The 24,256-nt window shown below is 43.6% G+C and overlaps 1 protein-coding gene and 1 pseudogene across 2 annotated transcripts; both read right to left on the bottom strand.

The window, feature by feature from the left end:
- Positions 1-329: 329 nt before the first annotated feature.
- Positions 330-18,272, bottom strand: LOC311148827 (E3 ubiquitin-protein ligase rfwd3.S-like). The gene is made up of 13 exons (XM_084185821.1): positions 18,130-18,272; positions 10,126-10,422; positions 9,759-10,000; positions 9,604-9,662; positions 9,271-9,480; positions 8,811-8,902; positions 7,435-7,549; positions 7,124-7,349; positions 6,736-6,886; positions 5,604-5,780; positions 2,814-3,028; positions 1,518-1,735; positions 330-1,044 (listed from the first exon to the last, which is right to left on the bottom strand). Exons 2-13 carry the CDS (start codon positions 10,410-10,412, stop codon positions 901-903), a joined length of 2,136 nt encoding a protein of 711 aa, XP_084041947.1. The 5' UTR covers positions 10,413-10,422; positions 18,130-18,272; the 3' UTR covers positions 330-900.
- A 496-nt stretch (positions 18,273-18,768) lies between these two features.
- LOC311148769 (mixed lineage kinase domain-like protein) lies at positions 18,769-20,827 on the bottom strand (annotated as a pseudogene). Its single transcript has 7 exons — positions 20,710-20,827; positions 20,409-20,544; positions 19,754-19,838; positions 19,502-19,641; positions 19,328-19,377; positions 19,020-19,160; positions 18,769-18,818 (listed from the first exon to the last, which is right to left on the bottom strand). The product of its transcript is annotated as a mixed lineage kinase domain-like protein (transcript).
- Positions 20,828-24,256: the final 3,429 nt, after the last annotated feature.

Consider the following 24,256-nt stretch of genomic DNA (forward strand, 5'->3'; position numbering starts at 1 on the left):
CGTTTATACAGGCAGCCCAATTCTGATATTTTATTCACTAATTTGTCTTTTGACCAATCAGATCAGCACTGAAAAAGATCTGACGTGAAAAGAACTCATGTGATTGGTCAAAAGACCAATTAGTGGAAAAAAGTTCAGGGCCATGTTCAGCTGCTAAACGTTCTCGAACGTTGCAGATAGAAATGTCATGAATAGAACCGATGGCATTCCTTATTCTACATAGCAGAGAGGCATGTTTGATCTACATAGAAATAGGCTATCTGAACATTCCAAAAAGTTAAATCCTGCTGAACGCGCCCCACAATTGGGCTGCCTGTGTGAACCAGGAGACCAGCAGCACGTTCAGCAGGATTTAACGTTTTGGAACGTTCAGCTAGAAACAGGCAATGTAGCTCAAACATGCCTCTCTGATATGTAGAATAAGGACTCACATCGGCTCTATTCATGGAATTTCTATCTGCAACGTTCACCAACTGAACATAGCCCAATGTTTTAACATAACATTGCAAAATTAAAACAAGCATTGGCAGCATGGTTGACAAAAACACAGATTCATCTTCACATCCAAAGGAAAAGCTGGGTAGTGGTGAGTGGGTAGGGTACCCCTGTCTTGCTGTATTATATCTGTTCATTTTGATGGGATGTTTTCAGTGATTCTCAAATGTAAACATTTAGGACAGTGGTGTATGTGTACAGGCACTCCAGTTATCAGTTCCTTGATAACAGTGCAGCAGTGTGACATCTCTCCAGTCCCTCCACTGCAATGCAAACCCAACAAAGGCTCCTCTGTAGTCTAAGAAAAGGCTGTTTTAAATGGATGCCATTTATACAGTGCAGCAGCTGCCCTACTCATACATGCTCTATGCTGGTGGTGTGTATGTTCTCCGCCATAATCTCTCCTCATTCCCACTTGTAGATTTTGAGCATCTTCTCAGTGAGAGAGGCCAGGTAACTGCCCTGATTCACCTCAAATGGGCAGATGTCCAACACTGGGAGGTCAGCAGGCAACTTCTGAATCAGGGATCCACTCCCTGCATCCCACACCTTAAAAGTAAAATTACATGATTAGAATCAATAGATCAATGTGAAGATCTTGATGCTGTTTCATATAATTCAAACTATCTCCAAAACTGCCTCAAATCAGAGTCATATGCCTCTCAGTATTATGGAGTTATTTCAACCACAAAACAGTTGAACCATTGATTCTTCCCTAATCTCAGCAGGAGGAAAGTTTAGGGCTCTATCTGTAATGACTGACAGAATGTGCTCCCTGTCTCCACAGTGGACCATGATTTCCTTGACCCTGTTTTCAGTGCTGCATACAGATGTTCACAAAGCAATTTCATCATTGCCAATGGCCACCATTCTGTACACAAGTGACACACACATAATTGTATCATTGCCAATCAATGCTCACCACTGTATACGTGCGTATACACACACACACACACACACACACACACACACACACACACACACACACACACACACACGCACACACACAGCCAGTGGCTCACCATGGTGGAGTTGGTGGACTCGTCCCCGGCACAGACCAGTGTGGAGCCCTCCCCGGCCGGGCTTCTGAACACAGCGTTCTTGGTGAGCACTTTGCAGGAGGAGCCGGCGCTGAAGGTCTGGACAGGGTAGCAGGAACACGAGGGCTCCTGGGCCGTATCCTGCTGGAAAGTCCTGTTCAGCTCCATCAGAACACAACGCAGAGACGGGTTGGAGCGCCCTGGGGCCAAACACACAGAGACTGTCAGTCTAAATACAGGAGCTAGTGGTCAACACCGACCCTGGTCCTGGAGAGCTACTGGGGAATTCAGGCTTTTGTTCATGCCCAGCTAAAAACACCTGCTTAGAGATATTAGAATCAATCCTGCAGCCAGTGGACAGAAGCCAGGACTAGTGTGACAGTGGGCAGATTTCCTAGATCCAACAAAGACTCTGGCAGCAGTATCAAGCAGAATTGTAACAGACAAAAGATTATACATGTTATTTTTAAACACACATTTCTATCCACAGTTATGTAAAGTCATACCGTATAAAAAAAATAAAAAAAACTCACGACAGCTGTGATGGAAACAGGAAGTTTCAGTACAATTTTATAAATGCAGAAAGAATTTGTTCGTTCGACAGGGTGGGATCTTTTTGTGTCTGTAAAATTAATTATGCGAGAAATGGTGGGTGGTCCTCCCACTACGACTCGGGAAAGCATGCAGTTTATTAGGCTACAGATCAAATAAATTATGATGAACTTCACAGGGTGGTGAAAGTGCACGGTGATGAGCTTGATGTTTCTTTCCAATAAATATTGAGGGTCTTATTCTGGTGACATGATCATGATGGCTGCCGTTTGACAAATAAAAAGAATCTCGCTCTTTTGTCTATAATAATCTCATCATGTAGTAGGCTATATCCGCACTGTATTTCTTTTGTGATAAAACCAACAGTAGAGTTGAAAATGCAATGGAAACCCATTTAAATTGTATTTTTTATTTGGTACATGGGAATTTAACCGCAAGAGTTGTGTGCACTACTTCATCACGCACAACAAAAATCTCTCTGGTGGGAAAATGTGCATATTGTTTTTATGCATATATTTGAATATTTGCATGAAAATCTGTCGCCAATTGGATGGAAATCTAGCCACACACACAGTGATTCAGCTAGCACTTCGGTGTTCGATTAGCTCTGAGTAGAGAAGAGCTGAACACAACCCTTTGCCACCAGTAAAATGTAATGATGGCAGACACACACTTTAGCTCCTCTTTACTACAGACAGCGCTTCATTGTCCATCATAGTGTCTCACCTGGTCTGTAGGTGACCAGACAGTGTCTGCTCTCTGGCTCCACCTGGATGTCTGTACAGCCTCCTGTCTCCAGGGGTAAAATGTGGGGTCTGTAAGTGGTGCCGTCCACCTGCTCCCAGAAGCAGCCCCCCTCCAGAGAGCCTGAGATGAGGCCGCCGCACGGGAACGAGCTGGAGGAGGCGCGAGGCACGTAGGACAGAGAGGCCACGGGACACCTGGGAGGAGCCAGAGGTCATGGTTTGGCCTTGTGGTTTTAATCACACGCTGTATATGTATTACGTAATATATTACACCATGTGAATGACATTTCACACACCGTGTACATGAATATTACATTTAACAATCTTTGAGAATGAGTAGCAAAACCCAACTGCTGAAAATAAAATACCAAATGTAACTTTTCCTGTTCAGATCCTGTGGTCAGGAAGGAAAAAAACAGGGCCCTAGAAAGTGCCTTCAGAAAGTACTCATAAACCTTGACTTATTCCACATTCTGTTGTGTTACAGCCTGAATTCAAAATTGATTAAAATAGTTGTTTTTCTCTCACCCATCTACACACAATACCCCATAAAGTGAAAACATGTTTTTAGATTTTATTTTCAAATGTATTGAAAATGAAATACAGAAACCTAATTTACATAAGTATTCAAACCCTTTGCAGCGATTACAACTGTTAGTCTTTCTGGGTAAGTCTCAGAGCTTTGCACACCTGAATTGTTGGTTGTTGATCATTGCTAGACATACATTTTCAAGTAGATTTAAGTCAAAACTAACCCGACCACTCAGGAACATTCACTGTCTTTTTGATAAGCAACTCCAGCTTAGATTTGGCCTTGTGTTTTAGGTTATTGTCCTGTTGAAAGGTGAATTCATCTCTCGGTGTCTGGTGGAAAGCAGACTGAACCAGGTTTTTCTGTAGGATCTGTGCTCAGCTTTTTATCCTGAAAAACTCCAGTTTTTAACGATTACACCAGCACACACGTCAAGGAGCTGCAGCCACTACGCTCTAGGTAAGCATACCCATAACATGATGTAGCCACCACTATGCTTGAAAATATGGAGAGTGGTACTCAGTAATGTGTTGTATTGGATTTGCTTCAAACATAACACTTTGTATTCAGGACAAAGAGTGAATTGCAGTATTACTTTAGTGCCTTGTTGCAAACAGAATGCATATTTTGGAATTCTGTACAGGCTCCTTTCTTTTCACTCTGTCAATTAGGTTAGTATTGTGGAGTAACTACAATGTTGTTGATCCATCCTCAGTTTTCTCCTATCACAGCCATTAACCTCTTAAGGATCGGACCCTTTTTTTCACTTTTCGCCTAAAATTACATACCCAAATCTAACTGCCTGTAGCTCAGGACCTGAAGCAAGGATATGCATATTCTTGATACCATTTGAAAGGAAACACTTTGACGTTTGTGGAAATGTGAAATTAATGTAGGAGAATATAACACATTAGATCTGGTAAAAGATAATACAAACAAAAAATATAAATATTCATTTTCTATTATTTTTTTTGTTCCATCATCTTTGAAATGCAAGAGACCATACGTAAAAATGTATGCACACATGACTGGAAGTCGCTTTGGATAAAAGCGTCTGCTAAATGGCATATTATATTATTTATATTATAAGAGAAAGGCCACAAAATGAGTCCCGTGTAGCTCAGTTGGTAGAGCATGGCGCTTGCAACGCCAGGGTTGTGGGTTCGATTCCCACGGGGGACCAGTATGAAAATGTATGCACTCACTAACTGTAAGTCGCTCTGGATAAGAGCATCTGCTAAATGACTAAAATGCAAATGTCAAAAAATATAATCTTGCAGTTTAGGTGCACTTTTGATTTTGCCCACAAGATGGCAGCAGTTTGTGCAAAGTTTCAGATTGATCCAGTTAAGCATTGCAATACTGGACTATTTTGTCAATTGATATATTTTGAAGTACATAACTATAGAGAACATACAAAAATGATATGGTAATACATACAAGAATTTAAGCTTTCTGCCCATATAAAATACATCTATGTCCTGGAAAGTTTGATGTTACTTACAACAGTCATGCTAATCAAATTAGCGCACGTTAGCTCAACCGTCCCGTATACGGGACACCAATCCCGTAGAGGTTAAACTCTGTAACTGTTGGCCTCATGGTGAAATCGCTAAGTGGTTTCCTTCCTCGCCGGCAATGGAGTTAGGAAAGATGCCTGTATCTTTGTAGTGACTTGGTGTATTGATACACCACCCAAAGTGTAATGAATAACTTCGCCACGCTCAAAAAGGGATATTCAATGTCTGCTTTTCTACCAATAGGTGCCTACCATTGGAAAACCTCCCGTCTTTGTGGCTGAATCTGTGTTTGAAATTCACTGCTTGACTGAGGGACCTTACAGATAATTGTATGTGTGGGGTACAGATATGAGGTAGTCAATAAAAAATCATGTTCAACACTATTATTGCACACAGAGTGAGTTCATGCAACTTGTGATTTTTTTAAGCAAATGTATTTAGGCTTGTCATAACAAAGGGGTTGAATACTTAGACTCAAGACATTTCAGCTTTTCATTTTTTATTAATTTGTAAAAAATTCAAAATAGGCTAGTGACAAAATCTAAATGTAATCAATTAAAACAATTCAGGCTGTAACACAACAAAATGTGAAAAAGTAAAGGGGTGTGAACACTTTCTGAAGGCACTGTAGGATATATAGATAGGTGTAGTGGTGCAAACTGTGGTTGAGAATATAGACTAGCTGACCTATGACCCCTGGTCTGGCTATCGGACTTACCTAGTGCGTAGTGGCTGCAGCTCCTGGATGTGTGTGCTGGTGTCTCTGGTGTCATACACCAGCACAGAGCCGTTACTGAGACCAGCGTACACGTAGTTGTTGTTGTCCAGGCACCAGCAGCAGCTCCACACTGGTTTACCCGTGTTGTACGTCTGCACCACTGTGTTGGTCATTAGACTGCAGGAGAGAAATGGTACAGTTGTCATATTTGAGGTAGTCAATCAAAAATCATGTTCAACACTATTATTGCACACAGAGTGAGTTCATGCAACTTGTGATTTTTTAAGCACATTTTTACTCCTGAATGTATTTAGGCTTGTGTACGACCCTGCCTTACACAGGAAGCGGCACAGGTCCTAATCCAGGCAGCCCGTCTGGTGTTCAACCTTCCCAAGTTCTCTCACGTCACCCCGCTCCTCCGCACACTACACTGGCTTCCAGTTGAAGCTCGCATCTGCTACAAGACCATGGTGCTTGCCTACGGAGCTGTGAGGGGAACGGCACCTCCGTACCTTCAGGCTCTGATCAGTCCCTACACCCAAACGAGGGCATTGCGTTCATCCACCTCTGGCCTGCTGGCCCCCCTACCTCTGCGGAAGCACAGTTCCCGCTCAGCCCAGTCAAAACTGTTCGCTGCTCTGGCACCCCAATGGTGGAACAAGCTCCCTCACGACGCCAGGACAGCGGAGTCACTCACCACCTTCCGGAGACATTTGAAACCCCACCTCTTTAAGGAACACCTGGGATAGGATAAAGTAATCCTTCTAACCCCCCCCCCCTTACCCCACCAAAAAAAAAAAAAAAAAAAATTTGTAAAGTGGTTATCCCACTGGCTATAAGGTGAATGCACCAATTTGTAAATCGCTCTCGATAAGAGCGTCTGCTAAATGACGTAAATGTAAATGTAATATTTGATTTAGGTTGGAAAATACTGTCCTTTTAACCATCAGGGTTTTGTTTTCAATCTAGGTCTGACTGATTCTTGCAATCAAAGAATGTTCTACCTTAGCAAGTGCAATGTTGTTCTCCATCAGAGCCTGGGGCTATTAAGTCAACACCACTCTGAAACACACTGTCCTGATAAATCTCTATCTGCTTGGACACTGACTGACTATGTGTCTCTTGTGGTTACCTGGTGAGTTTGATGGTGTTGTCCAGGGCAGCAGAGAGTAGGAGGCTGTCAGCTTGTCTGTTGAACGCCAGGCCTCTGATCTGTTTGGCATGGATGGGAACGTACTGGCATGCCTTCAGATTCACCGTGCTCACCTTCTTCACCCCGTAGCCTGGCAGGTAGACACAGAGAGAGGAAGAGAGAGAGACAGACACAGGGAGAGAAATGATTCCAAGAAATGTCTTTCATGTCTTAGAAAACACAGAAATACTTATTGTGAGGTAGAAAATATTTCAGATGGTTGAAAATATGCCTTCTGATATTTTCACTATGCAATCTGTGCAGAAAAACTAAAATTCACACAGCTATTCCGTACTGAAAGCATATCAACGCTTATCAAAGGTCTTACCGGGCACCAGGGTGGTGTGTGGGGAGGGATGGGAGGCCAGCAGGCAGCTGAGTGGTTCACAGTAGGCCAGCACCCTGCAGCCCCCCGCCTGAGACACCAGCACGGCCTTGGAGAAGACGTAGTGGCCGCCCTGGGTGCTGTCCTGTCTCTGTGAGAGCCCGGAGAGAGAGGCCCCTGAGTTCTTAGAGGGCCCACAGCCAGGCTGGGCCATCAGCATCTTCAGCTCCTGGGAGAGAAGGTAGAGAGTGATCCAACTAAGGGGGGGGGGGGGGACAGCTAAATCAATGAGAACATCAAAAGGAACAAAGTACCTGTATCTGCTTGCGTAGTTTCCCACATTCATCTGTCATCACCTGCAGTTGTAGTCGGCACTGGGCTGACTCTAGTTCAGCCCTCCTACGCATTGACTGCTCCTGCTCCAATGACCTGCACATATAACAACACCTTCAGACTCACTAGCCATGTCCAAATACCCATACCAGCGTACTACATACTTCAACTGCATACTCACCGTCGTATACTATTTAGCACGTACCATTTAGTAAAAAGTATGCAGTACGCCACGGCCACAACGCAGTAGAGGCTCCTGACTGGTTGAGTAGGTGGGGCCGAGCGGGGCCGAGCGAGGGTGGATTTTTCCCAATTCAACAGACATGCATCGCATTAACCAGCCTGATAATAGCTCAATTGCAATTTCATTAATTTCTCTAAACTCTGAATAGAATAGGAAAGGAGTTCTAGGCCTACTCAGGCTGGTTATAGGCAGACTATCACATTAGACCTATAAGTAGCCCATATAGCCCATCTATCCTATTTAAAAAGGACTGAAGACAGAAACAGATAATTTGGTTCCATTTCAACATATTTATTAGTGAAACCAAAGTGCTGTAACATATATAAATTAAATCAAATAGCCTAGTACACACACCAAAACTTCTCAAATGTTCAAATCAAAAGGCTATTGCATAGAAACCATGGACAGTCGGGTGCATCGCAAATTCAGAACCGCTGGACAGCAACCTAATAAACTAAAGTATGAAAAAAGTATGAAAATGTATGCACTCACTAACTGTAAGTCGCTCTGGATAAGAGCATCTGCTAAATGACTAAAAGGTCAAATGTAAAGCACTGATCATTGGCAATGAGATCAGAATGACTGCTAAGGCTTGATCCATAAATTAAATAGGTAGCCTACAAAACTAAAACAATCCATATGTTCAAATCAAAAGGCCTGACTAACATCAACAACGCAGACACATCCCGAGTCCCCGGTGCTGACACATTCAGAAATCAAAAGATGGTTTAGTATTTAGTTTAAAAGCTCTGACAAATGACAAGAGAACAAGAAACAATGTATAAAAAAATAAACTAAATAAGACTTCAGTTTAGCCTACAATGCAATACCCGTGATCATTTTAAGGAGAACAAAAACTACTTAGCCTACATTTGAACACCACCACAGAAGCTTTGCTATTCGGCATCTTCCCAATTAAGTAGCCTAGTTTTGTTGTTTGGCTACTTCAAGAGAACTAGGCCCTATCCCTCGCAGCCCACCTCTTCCAATGCATTGTGGAAAAGTGTGCATCACTCTCTGAACCGCTCCCTACACACAGCAGTGAATAAGGTCAAATCAATGGCAATATCAGCAAGTCAGAAAATAAACTAGAGAGGAGCTCAGCTACCTTACCTCTTCATATTCTCCTGCTCTGTGTTGTCCAAAGCCCTCAGCTTGCGTGCGTACAGGAGGACGATATCAGAGCGCTTGGCCTTCTTGTTGCACTGCAGATATTCACAGAGCAGTAAACGGTCATTATAAGGACCAGACATAATCTGAGGGAATGTTTTCTTATCAATAAATTACATCATTGTCTGCATGGTAAGTCAATGCAACTGTATTTTACTCATTTTGTGGCAGTATTTTCTCAGATTTAAGTAATTCAGAGGGCATTTATTTTGTTTCAAATGATTTTTGAGTGCTTGAGGAAATTCCGTCTCTAGCACAGAGTCAATTTGGTACCAGTCATTACAGTGGAACCAGGACCTCTTTTTGTCACTAAGGAGTGACTGCAAATACTGAGTACAGACCATCCTGTGCAACTCCACTCCTCTGCCCGCAGACATGCCGAGGTTGACAGACAGACACTGACCTGGGGACACTTGGCTCCCTGGCCCTGGCCCTTCACCCAGCGGTCGATGCAGGTGTAGCCGAAGAGATGTCCGCAGCGCAGGGTGGCCAGGCGGTGCTCCCCTGACGTGGTCCAGGGCTCAAAGCAGATAGAGCAGGTCTCCCCGTCCCCCTCATCCCCTTGGGACGACCGAAGAGCTGCACCACTGGTGGCCACTGGGGCTGTAACACTCTAGAAAGGGGACCGAGAGAGCATGCCAATGGTACTACAGAAACTGCACTAGCTAGCTAATCATGGAAATATTATTCCCCTCCAAGATTCTAGGCCTATCACTGGCAAAGAATGTGGTCTTACCTCAGGATTCACTTGATTTCCAGACTCTGTCCTCGCAGCCTCTGTGGTTGCATTAGAATCTATACACAGGATAGACATGGTTAGATTTAACTCTTCATAGGTGACAGTGTAAAATGGCAAAGCGTGGATCAGACTTGAGCTCGAGGTTGGTTTACCTGAAGGATTTAGGCCTTGCAGTGGCATGGCTGCAACGGGAGGGTTCAGACGAGGGCTGGAGGGAAAGGCAAGTTCGCCAGGGTTGTGAGGGTCTACTGGCTCTGCCTCATCCTCTGACTCGCTCACCTCTGTGGTATTGCCAGAGTCAGGCTCGGCCTGGTTGGCTGTAGGGACTCGCAGCAGGAAATCTAGGAAGCGGCTAGCAGAGGTCTGGGTGGGGTACAGCTCCCTGACGCCTGGCCTTTATAATACACAGACAATACAGGTACAATCAACGAGTTGTGGGTGAAATAGGGACTCAATGAAGTATATGACAATGTCTCCGGTACAATTTAGAGTGAGTGACTCCAGTCCAACCATCTCTACCTGGCTCTCCGCTGCCTCAGGGCTGCTGCTGTAGTGACCCTGGGCCCAATATGACCCTCCATTCTGATCCTGGGCCCAACTTGACCCTCCACTCTGACTCTGTTCTGACTGAACGCCCAGGTGGTCGGGAGCCGTGGTGGGTCAAGGGGAGCCGCGTCTGCCTCGTCCTCTACCTCAGTTTCGCTGCCAGAGTCAGGAATGATGATAGGGAGATCTACCTGGCCTGCCATAGCATCTGGTTCCCTACTGGGGCCCCCCAGCTGCAAGTCCACCTCCATCGCCTCCATTTGAAAAGCACTATATAAAATATATCTATTGTTATTATTATCCTGAATGTGTCTAATAGAAACTTGTTTTCGTTGCAAAAGGTTTTCCGTTTGGAGTAAACGGTTTCTGTTGCAAAACGTGTTTTCGTTGCAAAAAACGAAACGTTTTGTAACAGAAGCTGCGTAATGAATACAATACACCCCTGTAGGGCATGCAACGCTGCATGGAGCCACATAACTAGGGTGACAACAAAAATCTGGTTATGTACAGTGCCTTCAGAAGATATTCACAACCATTGACTTTTTCGACATTTTGTTGTGTTACAGCCTGAATTTAAAATTGATTCAATTGAGATTATGTCACTGATCTATGCACAATAACCCATAATATGGCAAAGTGGAATTATGTTTTTAGAAATTCATAAAAAATGAAAAGCTGAAATGTCGAGTCACTAAGTATTCAACCCTTTTGTTATGGCAAGTCTAAATAGGTTCTGGGGTAAAAATGTGCTTAACAAGTCACATAATAAATTGCATAGACTCACTCTGTGTCCCTCAATCGAGCAGTGAATTTCAAGCACAGATTCAACCACAAAGACGATCCAATAGTTCGCAAAGAAGGGCACCTATTGGTAGATGGTTAAAAGAAAAAGCAGACATTAACCATCTCTGAACAAGTTATTAATTACACCTTGGATGGTGTATCAACACACCCAATTTTTTATTTTTTTATTTTTATTTCACCTTTATTTAACCAGGTAAGCCAGTTGAGAACAGGTTCTCATTTACAACTGCGACCTGGCCAAGATAAAGCAAAGTAGTGCAATAAAAACATCACAGAGTTACATATGGGGTAAAAAAAACATAAAGTCAGAAATACAACAGAAAATATATATACAGTGTGTGCAAATGTAGCAAGTTATGGAGGTAAGGCAATAAATAGGCTATAGTGCAGAATAATTACAATAGTATTAACACTGGAATGCTAGATGTGCAAGAGATTATGTGCAAATAGAGATACTGGGGTGCAAAAGAGCAAAATAAATAACAATATAGGGATGAGGTAGTTGGGTGGGCTAATTTCAGATGGGCTGTGTACAGGTGCAGTGATCGGTAAGGTGCTCTGACAACTGATGCTTAAAGTTATTGAGGGAGATAAGAGTCTCCAGCTTCAGAGATTTTTGCAATTCGTTCCAGTCATTGGCAGCAGAGAACTGGAAGGAATGGCGGCCAAAGGAGGTGTTGGCTTTGGGAATGACCAGTGAGATATACCTGCTGGAGCGCAGACTACGGGTGGGTGCTGCTATGGTGACCAATGAGCTAAGATAAGGCGGGGATTTGCCTAGCAGTGATTTATAGATGGCCTGGAGCCAGTGGGTTTGACGACGAACATGTAGTGAGGACCAGCCAACAAGAGCGTACAGGTCACAGTGGTGGGTAGTGTATGGGGCTTTGGAGACAAAACGGATGGCACTGTGATAGACTACATCCAATTTGCTGAGTAGAGTGTTGGAAGCTATTTTGTAAATGACATCGCCGAAGTCAAGGATCGGTAGGATAGTCAGTTTTACGAGGGCATGTTTGGCAGCATGAGTGAAGGAGGCTTTGTTGCGAAATAGGAAGCCGATTCTAGATTTAACTTTGGATTGGAGATTCTTTATGTGAGTCTGGAAGTTGAGTTTACAGTCTAACCAGACACCTAGATATTTGTAGTTGTCCACATACTCTAGGTCAGACCCGTCGAGAGTGGTGATTCTAGTCGGGTGGGCGGGTGCTAGCAGCGTTCGATTGAAAAGCATGCATTTAGTTTTACTAGTGTTTAAGAGCAGTTGAAGGCTACTGAAGGATTGTTGTATGGCATTGAAGCTCGTTTGGAGGTTTGTTAACACAGTGTCCAATGAAGGGCCAGATGTATACAAAATGGTGTCGTCTGCGTAGAGGTGGATCTGAGAGTCACCAGCAGCAAGAGCGGCATCATTGATATACACGGAGAAAAGTGTCGGCCCAAGAATTGAACCCTGTGGCACCCCCATAGAGACTGCCATAGGTCCAGACAACAGGCCCTCCGATTTGACACACTGAACTCTATCTGAGAAGTAGTTGGTGAACCAGGTGAGGCAGTCATTTGAGAAACCAAGGCTATTTAGTCTGCCAATAAGAATGCGGTGGTTGACAGAGTCGAAAGCCTTGGCCAGGTCGATGAAGACGGCTGCACAGTACTGTCTATTATCAATCGCGGTTATAATATCGTTTAGGACCTTGAGCGTGGCTGAAGTGCACCCGTGACCAGCTCGGAAACCGGATTGCATAGCGGAGAAGGTACGGTGGTATTCGAAATGGTCGATGATCTGTTTGTTAACTTGGCTTTCAAATACTTTCGAAAGGCAGGGCAGGATGGATATAGGTCTGTAGCAGTTTGGATCTAGAGTGTCACCCCCTTTGAAGAGGGGGATGACCGCGGCAGCTTTCCAATCTCTGGGGATCTCAGACGTTATGAAAGAGAGGTTGAACAGACTAGTAATAGGGGTTGCAACAATTTCGGCGGCTAGTTTTAGAAAGAAAGGGTCCAGATTGTCTAGCCCAGCTGATTTGTAGGGGTCCAGATTTTGCAGCGCTTTCAAAACATCAGCTGTCTGAATTTGTGTGAAGGAGAAGCGGGGGGGGGCATGGGCAAGTTGCAGCAGAGGGTGCAGAGTTGGTGGCCGGGTTAGTGGTAGCCAGATGGAAAGCATGGCCAGCTGTAGCAAAATGCTTGTTGAAATTCTCGATTATTGTAGATTTATCGGTGGTGATAGTGTTTCCTAGCCTCAGTGCAGTGGGCAGCTGGGAGGAAGTGCTCTTATTCTCCATGGACTTTACAGTGTCCCAAAACTTTTTGGAGTTAGTGCTACAGGATGCAAATTTCTGTTTGAAAAAGTTAGCCTTTGCTTTCCTGACTGCTTGTGTATATTGGTTCCTAACTTCCCTGAAAAGTTGCATATCGCGGGGGCTATTTGATGCTAATGCTGTACGCCACAGGATGTTTTTGTGCTGGTCAAGGGCAGTCAAGTCTGAGGAGAACCAGGGGCTATATCGGTTCTTAGTTCTGTATTTTTTGAATGGGGCATGTTTATTTAAGATTGAGAGGAAATTACTTTTAAGGAACAACCAGGCATCCTCTACTGACGGAATGAGATCTATATCCATCCAGGATACCTGGGCCAGGTCAATTAGGAAGGCCTCCTCGCTAAAGTGTTTTAGGGAGCGTTTGACAGTGATGAGGGGTGGTCGTTTGACCGCGGACCCGTTACGGACGCAGGCAATAAGGCAGTGATCGCTGAGATCCTGGTTGAAGACAGCTGAGGTGTATTTAGAGGGTATGTTAGTCAGGATGATATCTATGAGGGTACCCATGTTTACGGATTTAGGGTTGTACCTGGTAGGTTCGTTGATAATTTGCGTGAGGTTGAGGGCATCTAGCTTGGATTGTAGGATGGCTGGGGTATTAAGCATATCCCAATTTAAGTCACCAAGCAGTACAAACTCTGAGGATAAATGGGGGGCAATCAATTCACATATGGTGTCCAGGGCACAGCTGGGGGCTGAGGGGGGTCTGTAGCAAGCGGCAACAGTGAGAGACTTATTTCTGGAAAGGTGGATTTTTAGAAGTAGAAGCTCAAACTGTTTGGGCACAGACCTGGATAGTACGATAGAGCTCTGCAGGCTATCTCTACAGTAGATTGCAACTCCACCCCCTTTGGCAGTTCTATCTAGACGGAAAATGTTATAGTTGGGGATGGAAATTTCAGAATTTTTGGTGGCCTTCCTGAGCCAGGATTCAGACACTGCTAGAACATCAGGGTTGGCAGAGTGTGCTAACGCAGTGAATAACTCAAACTTAGGAAGTAGACTTCTGATATTTATGTGCAAGAAACCAAGACTTTTGCGATTACAGAAGTCATCAAATGATAGCGCCTGGGGAGTAGGAGTGATACTGAGGGCTGCAGGGCCTGGGTTAGCCTCTACATCACCAGAGGAACAGAGGAGGACTATAATAAGGATACGGCTAAAGGCTTTAAGAACTGGTCTTCTAGTGCGTTGGGTACATAGAATAAAGGGGGCAGATTTCCGGGTGTTATAGAAAAGATTCAGGGCATTATGTACAGACAAGGATATGAGTAAAGTGGAGGTAAACCTAAGCGTTGGGTAACAATGAAAGAGATAGCATCGCTGGAGGCATCAATTGAGTCGGTCTCCGCGTGTATAGGGGGAGGGGCAAAGGAGCTATCTAAGGCAGGTTTAGCTAGGCTGGGGGGTCTACAGTGATATAGTACAATTAGAAATAACCGAAACAACAATAAACTAACCATGTTTGGGCTGAGGCTAAACATAAACAGGATGTAGTACCGTAAAAAGGAACAGTCCAGCAGATATCAGCTGTATAGCTGAGTTATCATAAGGTCCGATGGTGAAGCACTAGTGAGTAAGAGGCCATGGCTAGCGTGTGCTAGCGGGCCAGGGCTAGCAGATGGATGGAATCTTCGTGGTTAACGTCGTAACCACATCAGACGATTTCGTCGGCAGACCAGTCGTGTAGGATCGGCGGGGCTCCGTGTCAACACTAGGTGGTCCCGTCCGGTTGACAGAGAGGTAGATAGCCGGGAGATGGGCCTAGCTCAGGATGATTAGCCAGACCACAGTGTCCGTTTTGTTGTAGCCAGCTGGTAGCGATGAATCCGGAGTTAAAGGTCCAGTGATTCAGTGATTCCGGCGGAAAAACTGATATGTTCTGGGTCGATAACGCGCTGTGCAGACTGGCCGAATATCCGGTGATCAATGTCCAGTGATTAAAATTAATCCCGCGGAAAAAATCCAATGTTCTGGGTGAAACACCGCTAGCTGTGGCTAATAGCAAGTAGCTAGTTAGCTGGCTAGCTAGTTTCAACTGGAGATTCTAGATTCTAGATAAAGGTAAGTCAATAATAGAATCCGTTCCACATTGAGTGAGGCGGGTTGCAGGAAAGTATATTTTGTAGAAGGATGAAAAGTCTGATAGGGAAATATGTACGAAAAATACAAAAAAACAGGGTATTTACAGGCTATTTACAGACACACGACAGAAACAGGACTGCACTACTTCGCCATCTACAAAGATACAGGCGCCCCTCCTAACTCAGTTGCCGGAGAGGAAAGAAACTCAGGGATTTCACCATGAGGTGAGTTTAAAACAGTTACAGTTTAATGGCTGTGACAGGAGATAAGAGGGTAGATCAACAACATTGTAGTTACTCCACAATACTTTTTTTGGGTACTTTTTCTCCCCAATTTCGTGATTTCCAATTGGTAGTTACAGTCTTGTCCCATCGCTGCAACTCCCGTAAGGACTTGGGAGAGGCAAAGGTCGAGAGCCATGCGTCCCCACCAAGCCGCACTGCTTCTTGACACACTGCTCGCTTAACCCGGAAGCCAGCCGCACCATGTGTCGTTGGAAACACTGTACAGCTGGCGACCGAAGTCAGTGTGCATGCGCTCGGCCCGCCACAAGGATTACTCCAAAATACTTTCCCCCTTCTGATAACCAGGTGGCGAATCGCATCTCTGCATGTCTGGCAGACATATCAGTGTGGATGTCGGATCACCACCTCAAGCTGAACCTTGGCAAGACGGAGCTGCTCTTCCTCCCGGGGAATGACTGCCCGCTCCATGTTCTCCCCATCACGGTTGACAACTCCATTGTGTCCTCCTCCCAGAGTGCAAAGAACCTTGGCGTGACCCTGGACAACACCCTGTCGTTCTCCGCTAACATCAAAGCGGTGACCTGATCCTGCAGGTTCATGCTCTACAACATGAGTACGACCCTACCTTACACAGAAAGCGGCACAGGTCCTAATCCAGGCACTTGTAATCTCCTGTCTGGATGACTGCAACTCGCTTTTGGCTGGGCTCCCTGCCTGTGCCATTAAACCCCTACAACTTATCCAGAACGATGCAGCCTGTCTGGTGTTCAACCTTCCCAAGTTCTCTCATGTCACCCCGCTCCTCCGCACACTCCACTGGCTTCCAGTTGAGGCTCGCATCTACTACAAGACCATGGTGCTTGCCTACGGAGCTGTGAGGGGAACGGCACCTCCTTACCTTCAGGCTCTGATCAGACCCTACACCCAAACGAGGGCACTACATTCATCCACCTCTGGCCTGCTAGCTCCCCTACCTCTACGGAAGCACAGTTCCCGCTCAGCCCAGTCAAAGCTACATACTTTTTTTTTTTTTTTTAAGTGGTTGTCCCACTGGCTATCATAAATTGCTCTGGATAAGAGTGTCTGCTAAATGATGTAAATGTAAATGTAAATACTAACCTAATTGACAGAGTGAAAAGAAGGAAGCCTGTACAGAATACAAATATTCCAAAACATGCATCCTGTTTGCAATACGGGACTAAAGTAATACTGCAAAAAATTTGGCTAAGAAATACGAAGCGTTATGTTTGGGAAAATCCAACACAACACATCACTGAGTATCGCATGGTGGTAGCTGCATCAGGTTAGTCATCGGCAAAGGACTACGGAGTTTAGCATAAAAATAAACTGAATAGAGCTAAGCACAGGCAAAATCCTAGAGGAAAACTTGGTTCAGACCTCTTTCCACCAGACACTGGGAGACCAATTCACCTTTCAGCTGGACAATAACCTAAAACACAAGGCCAAATATACACTGGAGTGGAGTTGCTTACCAAGACAACATTGAATGTTCCTGAGTGGCCTAGTTACAGTTTTGACTTCAAATCGGCTTGAAAATCTATGGCAGGACTTGAAAATTGCTGATTTTAGCAATAATTAACAACCAACTTGACAGAGCTTGATGAATTGTTTAAATAATAAATGGGCAAATATTGTACAATCCAGGTGTGCAAAGTTACCAAGAAAGAATCACAGTTGTAATCGCTGCCAAAGGTGATTCTAATGTGTATTGACTCAGGGGGTTGAATACTTATCTAATCAAGAGTTTTATTTTCCATACATAAAAATAAAAAATATAATAATAATCTCCCACTTTGACAGAGTATTTTGTGTAGATCGTTTACAAATAATGACAATTAAATCCATTTTAATCCCACTTCAACAAAACTTGGAAAAAGTCAAGGGGTGTGAAGGCACTGTAACTTGCATGCAATGCTAACTAGTTAACTAAATTGCCACACATTACTTGAAAAATGGTTAACACAAGCAAGCTAAATTGGATGGACAATCTAACGTTAGTGATAAGACCAGTTATTATGTAAATGAGAACACATTAGCCAGCTAGCTATGTAAAGTAAATGTTAGGCGACAATTGGCACAGTTCACAGGTAGCCAGCTAGCTTGGTAACAATGAGAGCTAGTTAGCTAGTTAGTTAGTTAGTCAGCTGCTACTACTACAGGCAGAGCAAAACAGGATTCGGAAAACGGTACATTGAAAGACAGAAACCGAAGGCCGCTCTGCTAACTAGTTAGCTAGCTAACGTTAGTTACTTGAAACAGTAAACATCACAATTACCGTTAGCTAGCTAGTTACGGTACACTACCGATGTGATTATTTAATGACAGTCTCGAATGTGATCAATGAAATAGCAGAGTTTTCATATATTGCTAGTGGCTACTCTATTTGGAAATAGCCTCCTTGCTAGTAAGCTAGCTAGTTATAATGCTAGCTAGCTCCCCTCAGATAAAAGTCTGCTGCTGCTGGCAATAGCTTGGCATTGTAGCAGCTCGCCTCTTCTTACCTTGAAAATTCGCGTTTTACCAAAACGATCCTTGCCAGTGTCAAACTTCGTGGGTTACCATGACATCTAAATGGCTCAACTACATTACTTTTAATTTAAAAAGCATAACATTTGATGTAGAAAATAATCCGTTCGCATTCCTAGTTTCGTTGCTATCCCCACCGTCATTTGGAAGGCTCGAATATCCCCGCCAGTCTTCAATGGCCCGCCCCATAATGTTTCAACACCACCATTGGTGCGGAGCCAGACTACTAAATATTATGCTAATGAATACTGGCCTGAAAACTGTAAATTGTCACTCACCAAAAAATGGCTTTATTATTATATATTTTATTTTCAAAGCTTTGTACCATAGTAGCAAACATTTGATGGTGGTGCTTTAATGGTTGGTAAAATCAATTGCAAATCATTTCACAGTTTCAATCAAAGTTGTTCCTGACTAATGTTGTGAAAATGTACTAGGCTAAAATTATATCACATGCACTTGATCAAACGTCTGTGGGTGTGGGTGTTGTTCATCCCATGATGAATTTGAGGCAGTCAGTTGGTCTGTCTTTAACCTGGAGCTGATAACTGTTCTTGGTTTTCCTCTTCTCCAGCCATGTATCTGAGAACTCTGGAGATGAAACTCTTTGTTTGTTAGTCCTCCTCTAACTACTCCACCACTTTGCGGAGCTTGTCCACCAACACTGTGGAACAGACAAACTTGATTACTCAATCTGTCCTGGGTATGATAACACCTCTTAATGATGATGATCAGAATGGAAATAAGAAACAAGGATAACAGAGGACAAATAGGAATCAATATGGAACAGGTGAAATAATTGTATGTAGGCCTACAGTATATCACAACGTCTAGGCCTATTAGTTGTGTGTGTTGAAGGTATTACCTCCTGCCGTTGGCCTGTGGAAGCTGTCATAGGAGCGACAGGTGTTGATCAGTTCTCCCAACTGTTTTGGGCAGTCTTCAGGAAGAGGTTCAGTATATTTGTCTTTACTCACCCTCTGATACACCTCTTCTGGTAAGCAGTCTGATCAGAAGACAAGAGAAAACAGAAATGGAATGACAGATGTCTAAATATGACCATATGCTTATAGAGAGAGTGAAAACCCAACCATGCTATTTACAGATGTATCATTGGCATTGCTGTTAGTGTTTATTACCCACAGCCTTTCTACTAATGGAGTTGACATACACCTCCGAAGGGAATCTTGCAGGTTGCAATCTCTCACAGGACAATGCCAAAACTGCAATGAGGGCCTACATTAGACTAACAAATACCATTTCAACATAATAAATCTCATGTGTTTTCTGTGATTTTACATTCATTTACAATATCTGAGTGTGTTATAAGTGTAATGGAAAACTGACCTGTACATCTCACAGGCTTTGTTGTAGCGGTGGTTGATACTCTCAAGCTGCTGAGGGGAGCTGTAGCGTAAGGAGCTGCTCTTCCTGTCCTTAGTCTTCTTCAACGAAGTCTCTGTTTTCACCAGCTCCAAACCTCGTAGCTGACCACACAGAACAGATGAACAACAATTACATTGAGATGGAGTACTTCACCTATCACTTTGTAGTGCCAAACACACATGGATGTGTAGAGGAATGCATTAAACCTCATACCTTCACTCAGTACCCGGTATGTACTAGGAACTTGCTGCTGTTGATGCACCCATGCACTTTAAACTTCTCCTCAGACTGGTGTAATCTACAGTGAGAGAGGGATTAGCTAGTCATGTCAGAGTAGCTCAATGTGATTAGGATATACTTTCTTGTTCTGTGAACGTTGGTGAGCAAGGCACAGGGAACAGATACAGTGAACCCATTATTTTAGTGAAGAGGAAACACCAGAGCATACTGTATAGTATTGGTGGGTAGAAGTTTTAATAGGTGGATCATAAGATGCATGAATAGCATCCAACGTTCCTCTGTCGAATTTAGCCAAATTGTACCTGACGTGTACCCAGTGACATTTACCTGTGGCAGGGGTGTGACCATCAGAGGTGCGACTTTATTAACCAGCTTTTGGTGTCGCTTTCCACCGCGCTGGCGGAACCCTTTCATGTCCGCCAACATTTCATGTTGAAGGTGTCTGTACTGGTTGCGACAGAGACCTTATTCAACATAAAAAATGTATGATAGGCCGATTCCTTAGTTCAAATTGTATAAATATAACACATTTATGGCAACGATATGGCAGAGATGGTGCTTAATGTGTAATAGGTGCACTGTCTGGTCTACGTGTGTAAGGCACAGGGTAAAGAGTGGTATACTGTACATGTAGAGGCCTTGTGCTGCATCCAGACTCATGCGAGCCTTTCTATCCCAGGGCAGCTTGCTTTGGGAATCCAGCACCTCTCTTAGACTGCCCTTCTCACAAAACTCCATCACAATAAAATAGTTTGGATTGGGACCTACAGGACAACAAGGGTAGAGAAAAGGATGATTAAATGCAACAAGGGCAGATCATCATCACATTTTGTTATCATATCCTGCAATCAAATGGTGATTATATCCCATCTCCTATCTTTTCAGCAACTATTTCACATACTGTAAAACAAATAGAGAAGCTAACTCACCGCTCTCTTGCTGGACACAGATCCCAAACATTCACAGGATGTTTGGCGACTCAAAGCGCTTCATAGTCTCCACCTCCTTTTTGAAGATGCTTCTCACCTGACAGTGTGGAACAAACATTACCGATTAAACAAATAGATGTATAGAACTGAAGTTGATATTACAAGAACTCTCTGAGACGTCTTGTATCCTACGCTACTCACAATTTTCATCTGTGCAGAGTGCTGCCAATATAGTTTGTGTGAGTGGAACATTAGTGCTTGTAGTATCAAACAAAAACGTAGAAAAGTGTAAACCACACAGGAACGAACGAGCAAACAGACTCACAGTCCCCTTCTATCATCAGGTGCTGGTTGGGGAAAGTGAGATTAAGAAACAACAGCATTTGCTCAGAATCCAAATTAAATAGTAGTTACCAAATGCAGTATGATATTTGATTGTGATAAATTGGCAACAACTAAGGACAAACCTTTCTTAGTTACATTAAATTATACATTTATCTACAGTTGAAGTCGGAAGTTTACATACACCTTAGCCAAATACATTTAAACTCAGTTTTTCACAATTCCTGACATTTAATCCTAGTAAAAATGAGGTCTTAGGTCAGTTAGGATCACCACTTTATTTTAAGAATGTGAAATGTCAGAATAATAGTAGAGAGAATGATTTTTTCAGCTTTAATTTTTTTCATCACATTCCCAATGGTCAGAAGTTGACATACACCCAATTAGTATTTGGTAGCATTGCCTTTAAATTGTTTAACCTGTGTCAAACGTTTCGGGTAGCCTTCCACAAGCTTCCCACAATAAGTTGGGTGAATTTTGGCCCATTCCTCCTGACAGAGCTGGTGTAACTGAGTCAGGTTTGTAGGTCTCCTTGCTCGCATTTTCAGTTCTGCCCACAAATGTTCTATAGGATTGAGGTCAGGGCTTTGTGATGGCCTCTCCAATACATTGACTTTGTTGTCCTTAAGCCATTTTGCCACAACTTTGGAAGTATGCTTGGGGTCATTGTCCATTTGGAAGAACCATTTGCAACCAAGCTTTAACTTCCTGACTGATGTCTTGAGATGTTGCTTCAATATATCCACATAATTTTCCTTCCTCATGATGCCATCTCTTTTGTGAAGTGCACCAGTCCCTCCTGCAGCAAAGCACCCCCACAGCATGAAGCTGCCACCCCCGTGCTTCACGGTTGGGATGGTGTTCTTCGACTTGCAAGTGTCCGTCTTTTTCCTCCAAACATAACGATGGTCATTATGGCCAAACAGTTCTATTTTTGTTTCATCAGACCAGAGGATATTTCTCCAAAAAGTACGATCTTTGTCCCCATGTGCAGTTGCAAACCGTAGTCTGGCTTTTTTATGGTGGTTTTGGAGCAGTGGCTTCTTCCTTGCTGAGCGGCCTTTCAGGTTATGTCGATATAGGACTCGTTTTACTGTAGATATAGATACTTTTGTACCTGTTTCCTCCAGCATCTTCACAAGGTCCTTTGCTGTTGTTCTGAGATTTATTTGCACTTTTCGCACCAAAGTACGTTCATCTCTAGGAGACAGAACGCGTCTCCTTCCTGAGCGGTATGATGGCTGCGTGATACCATGGTGTTTATACTTGCGTACTATTGTTTGTACAGATGAACGTGGTACCTTCAGGCGCTTGGAAATTGCTCCCAAGGATGAAGCAGACTTGTGGAGGTCTACAATATCTTTTACTGATTTCTTTTGATTTTCCCATGATGTCAAGCAAAGAGGCACTGAGTTTGAAGGTAGGCCTTGAAATACATCCACAGGTCTTCTTCTTCTTCAGTGGGGTTTATCGGCGGTTGGCATCCAACATTATGGTGCATTACCGCCACCTACCGTATTGGAATGTGGGCCAGAGACAGGGAGAAACTAGATCCTACCTGCCAACCCTGTTTCTCTTAAAAAAGATAACAAAATATTTGAGACTATTTCTAATGACGTTCTGCTCAATATACTCTTTAAACTAATTTCCTATATTCCCTTCTCCCTCATACTAAATCTCATCATCTCTCTGTCCCTCTGATACTGCCCACACTGTAGCAATACATGCTCCACAGTCTCTATTTCCTGACAACAATCACACTTTCCTGATGGATGCTTTCCTATCACGTTTAATGTCTTATTCAACTGGCTGTGTCCCACTCTTAATCTTGTAAAAATAGCCTCATCTCTTCTGTCCCTTCCTGCCTTCCTCCCCTCCCTGACTTTCCTCTGTACCTGAAATAAATGCCTTCCCTTATTATTTCTATTCCACTGCTCCTGCCATCTCTGCACCATCACTGTATATATCAGTCTTTTTGTCTCTGCCTTGCTCATTGACACTTCAACATCAACATCCCCACCACTAAGTGCTTGTTTAGCCTATTCATCTACTGCCTCGTTCCCCTCCATCCCACATGGGCTGGAACCCAAGTAAATCTGATCTGAATACCCATTAGTTTAATCCTGCCATGGGTTTGTAGCACCTCATAAAAGAGGTATTGTCTGCTATGTGAGCTAAAGGACTGGAGACTCATTAACACTGCACTTGAGTCAGAGCAAATAACTATTCGGTCTGGCTTAACTTCCTCCACCCACTGCAAGGCCAACAGTATGGCCATTAGCTCCGCCGTATATACAGCCAGATGATCTGTAATACGTTTCCTGACTTCCACCCCACACACCTGCACTACAAATGCTGACCCAGTACGTCCTGTTCTTGGACTATAGCTTTTGGAAAACTTCACTCCTAAATGGATCAGCCTTGTCTTTTGGCTGATCCATTTGTGGTTTCAGGGTGGGTGAAAACAGAGTAGGGTGCTGTGGAATCGGTGAGGGTAACCAGAAGTGGTCTTGTGATAATTGTTTGTGTTTCTGCTCGTCAAAGGGAGCAGGCCCTCCACGTTAAACAAATGGGGGCAAGAGATGTTAATTGTTTTGCGCTCAAGAAAAGGGCGCCATTGAAAGGAGTGATTACTGGGGTAGCAGCAAATGTAAAAGTTGAGCAACTGAAGGGACAGTTTAGAAAGTAGAGGAAGATGGGTCAAGGGGGAGGGATCCTGAGATGAGTGGTGTGAGTAGTAGATATGTACCAGTACAGAGGGATAGGCCAAGAAGTGATATATGTTTCAGTAAGATTGGATTTTTAGCATTTATAGCAATGGTTATCAACTGTACTGCAGGGATGGAACGTAAGTAACAGAAAATTGAGGTTGTGGTGGCAGCTGCAGGGCGGTATTTGAGTGTGCGAGACTTGACATCAGAAGAGTTACAGGGTGTGTTAAGTGGTGGTGTCCCATCCGTTCAGGTTGTTGGACTGAGGTAGGACTAAATAGATTTAAATAGTGGAGTAGGGTGGTGTTATTTTATTATTATTATAATTGTTTATTTATTTTTTAATGTGTGAGTGTAGTGTTAGATAGTAGGGTTGTTGTTTTTTTAAGCAAAGTATAAGGGAGTTGTACTCCAGTCTAGTAGGTGGCAGTAATGCATTCATTTATTGGATGCCAACTGCCGTTAAACCTCATCGAAGAAGAAGGTCCTGTTTT

Source organism: Coregonus lavaretus (assembly GCF_964263955.1).
Source record: "Coregonus lavaretus genome assembly, chromosome: 21".
In the NCBI taxonomy this organism is placed as follows: domain Eukaryota; kingdom Metazoa; phylum Chordata; class Actinopteri; order Salmoniformes; family Salmonidae; genus Coregonus; species Coregonus lavaretus.

Coding starts and splice junctions, on each gene's coding strand:
- LOC311148827 (XM_084185821.1), bottom strand. CDS start 10,412: ATGGAGGCGATGGAGGTGGACTTGCAGCTGGGGGGCCCCAGTAGGGAA. Junction 8,903..9,270: donor AGGGAGCCAAGTGTCCCCAG/GTCAGTGTCTGT, acceptor GAATATCTGCAG/TGCAACAAGAAGGCCAAGCG. Junction 1,045..1,517: donor AGTCCACCAACTCCACCATG/GTGAGCCACTGG, acceptor TTTACTTTTAAG/GTGTGGGATGCAGGGAGTGG.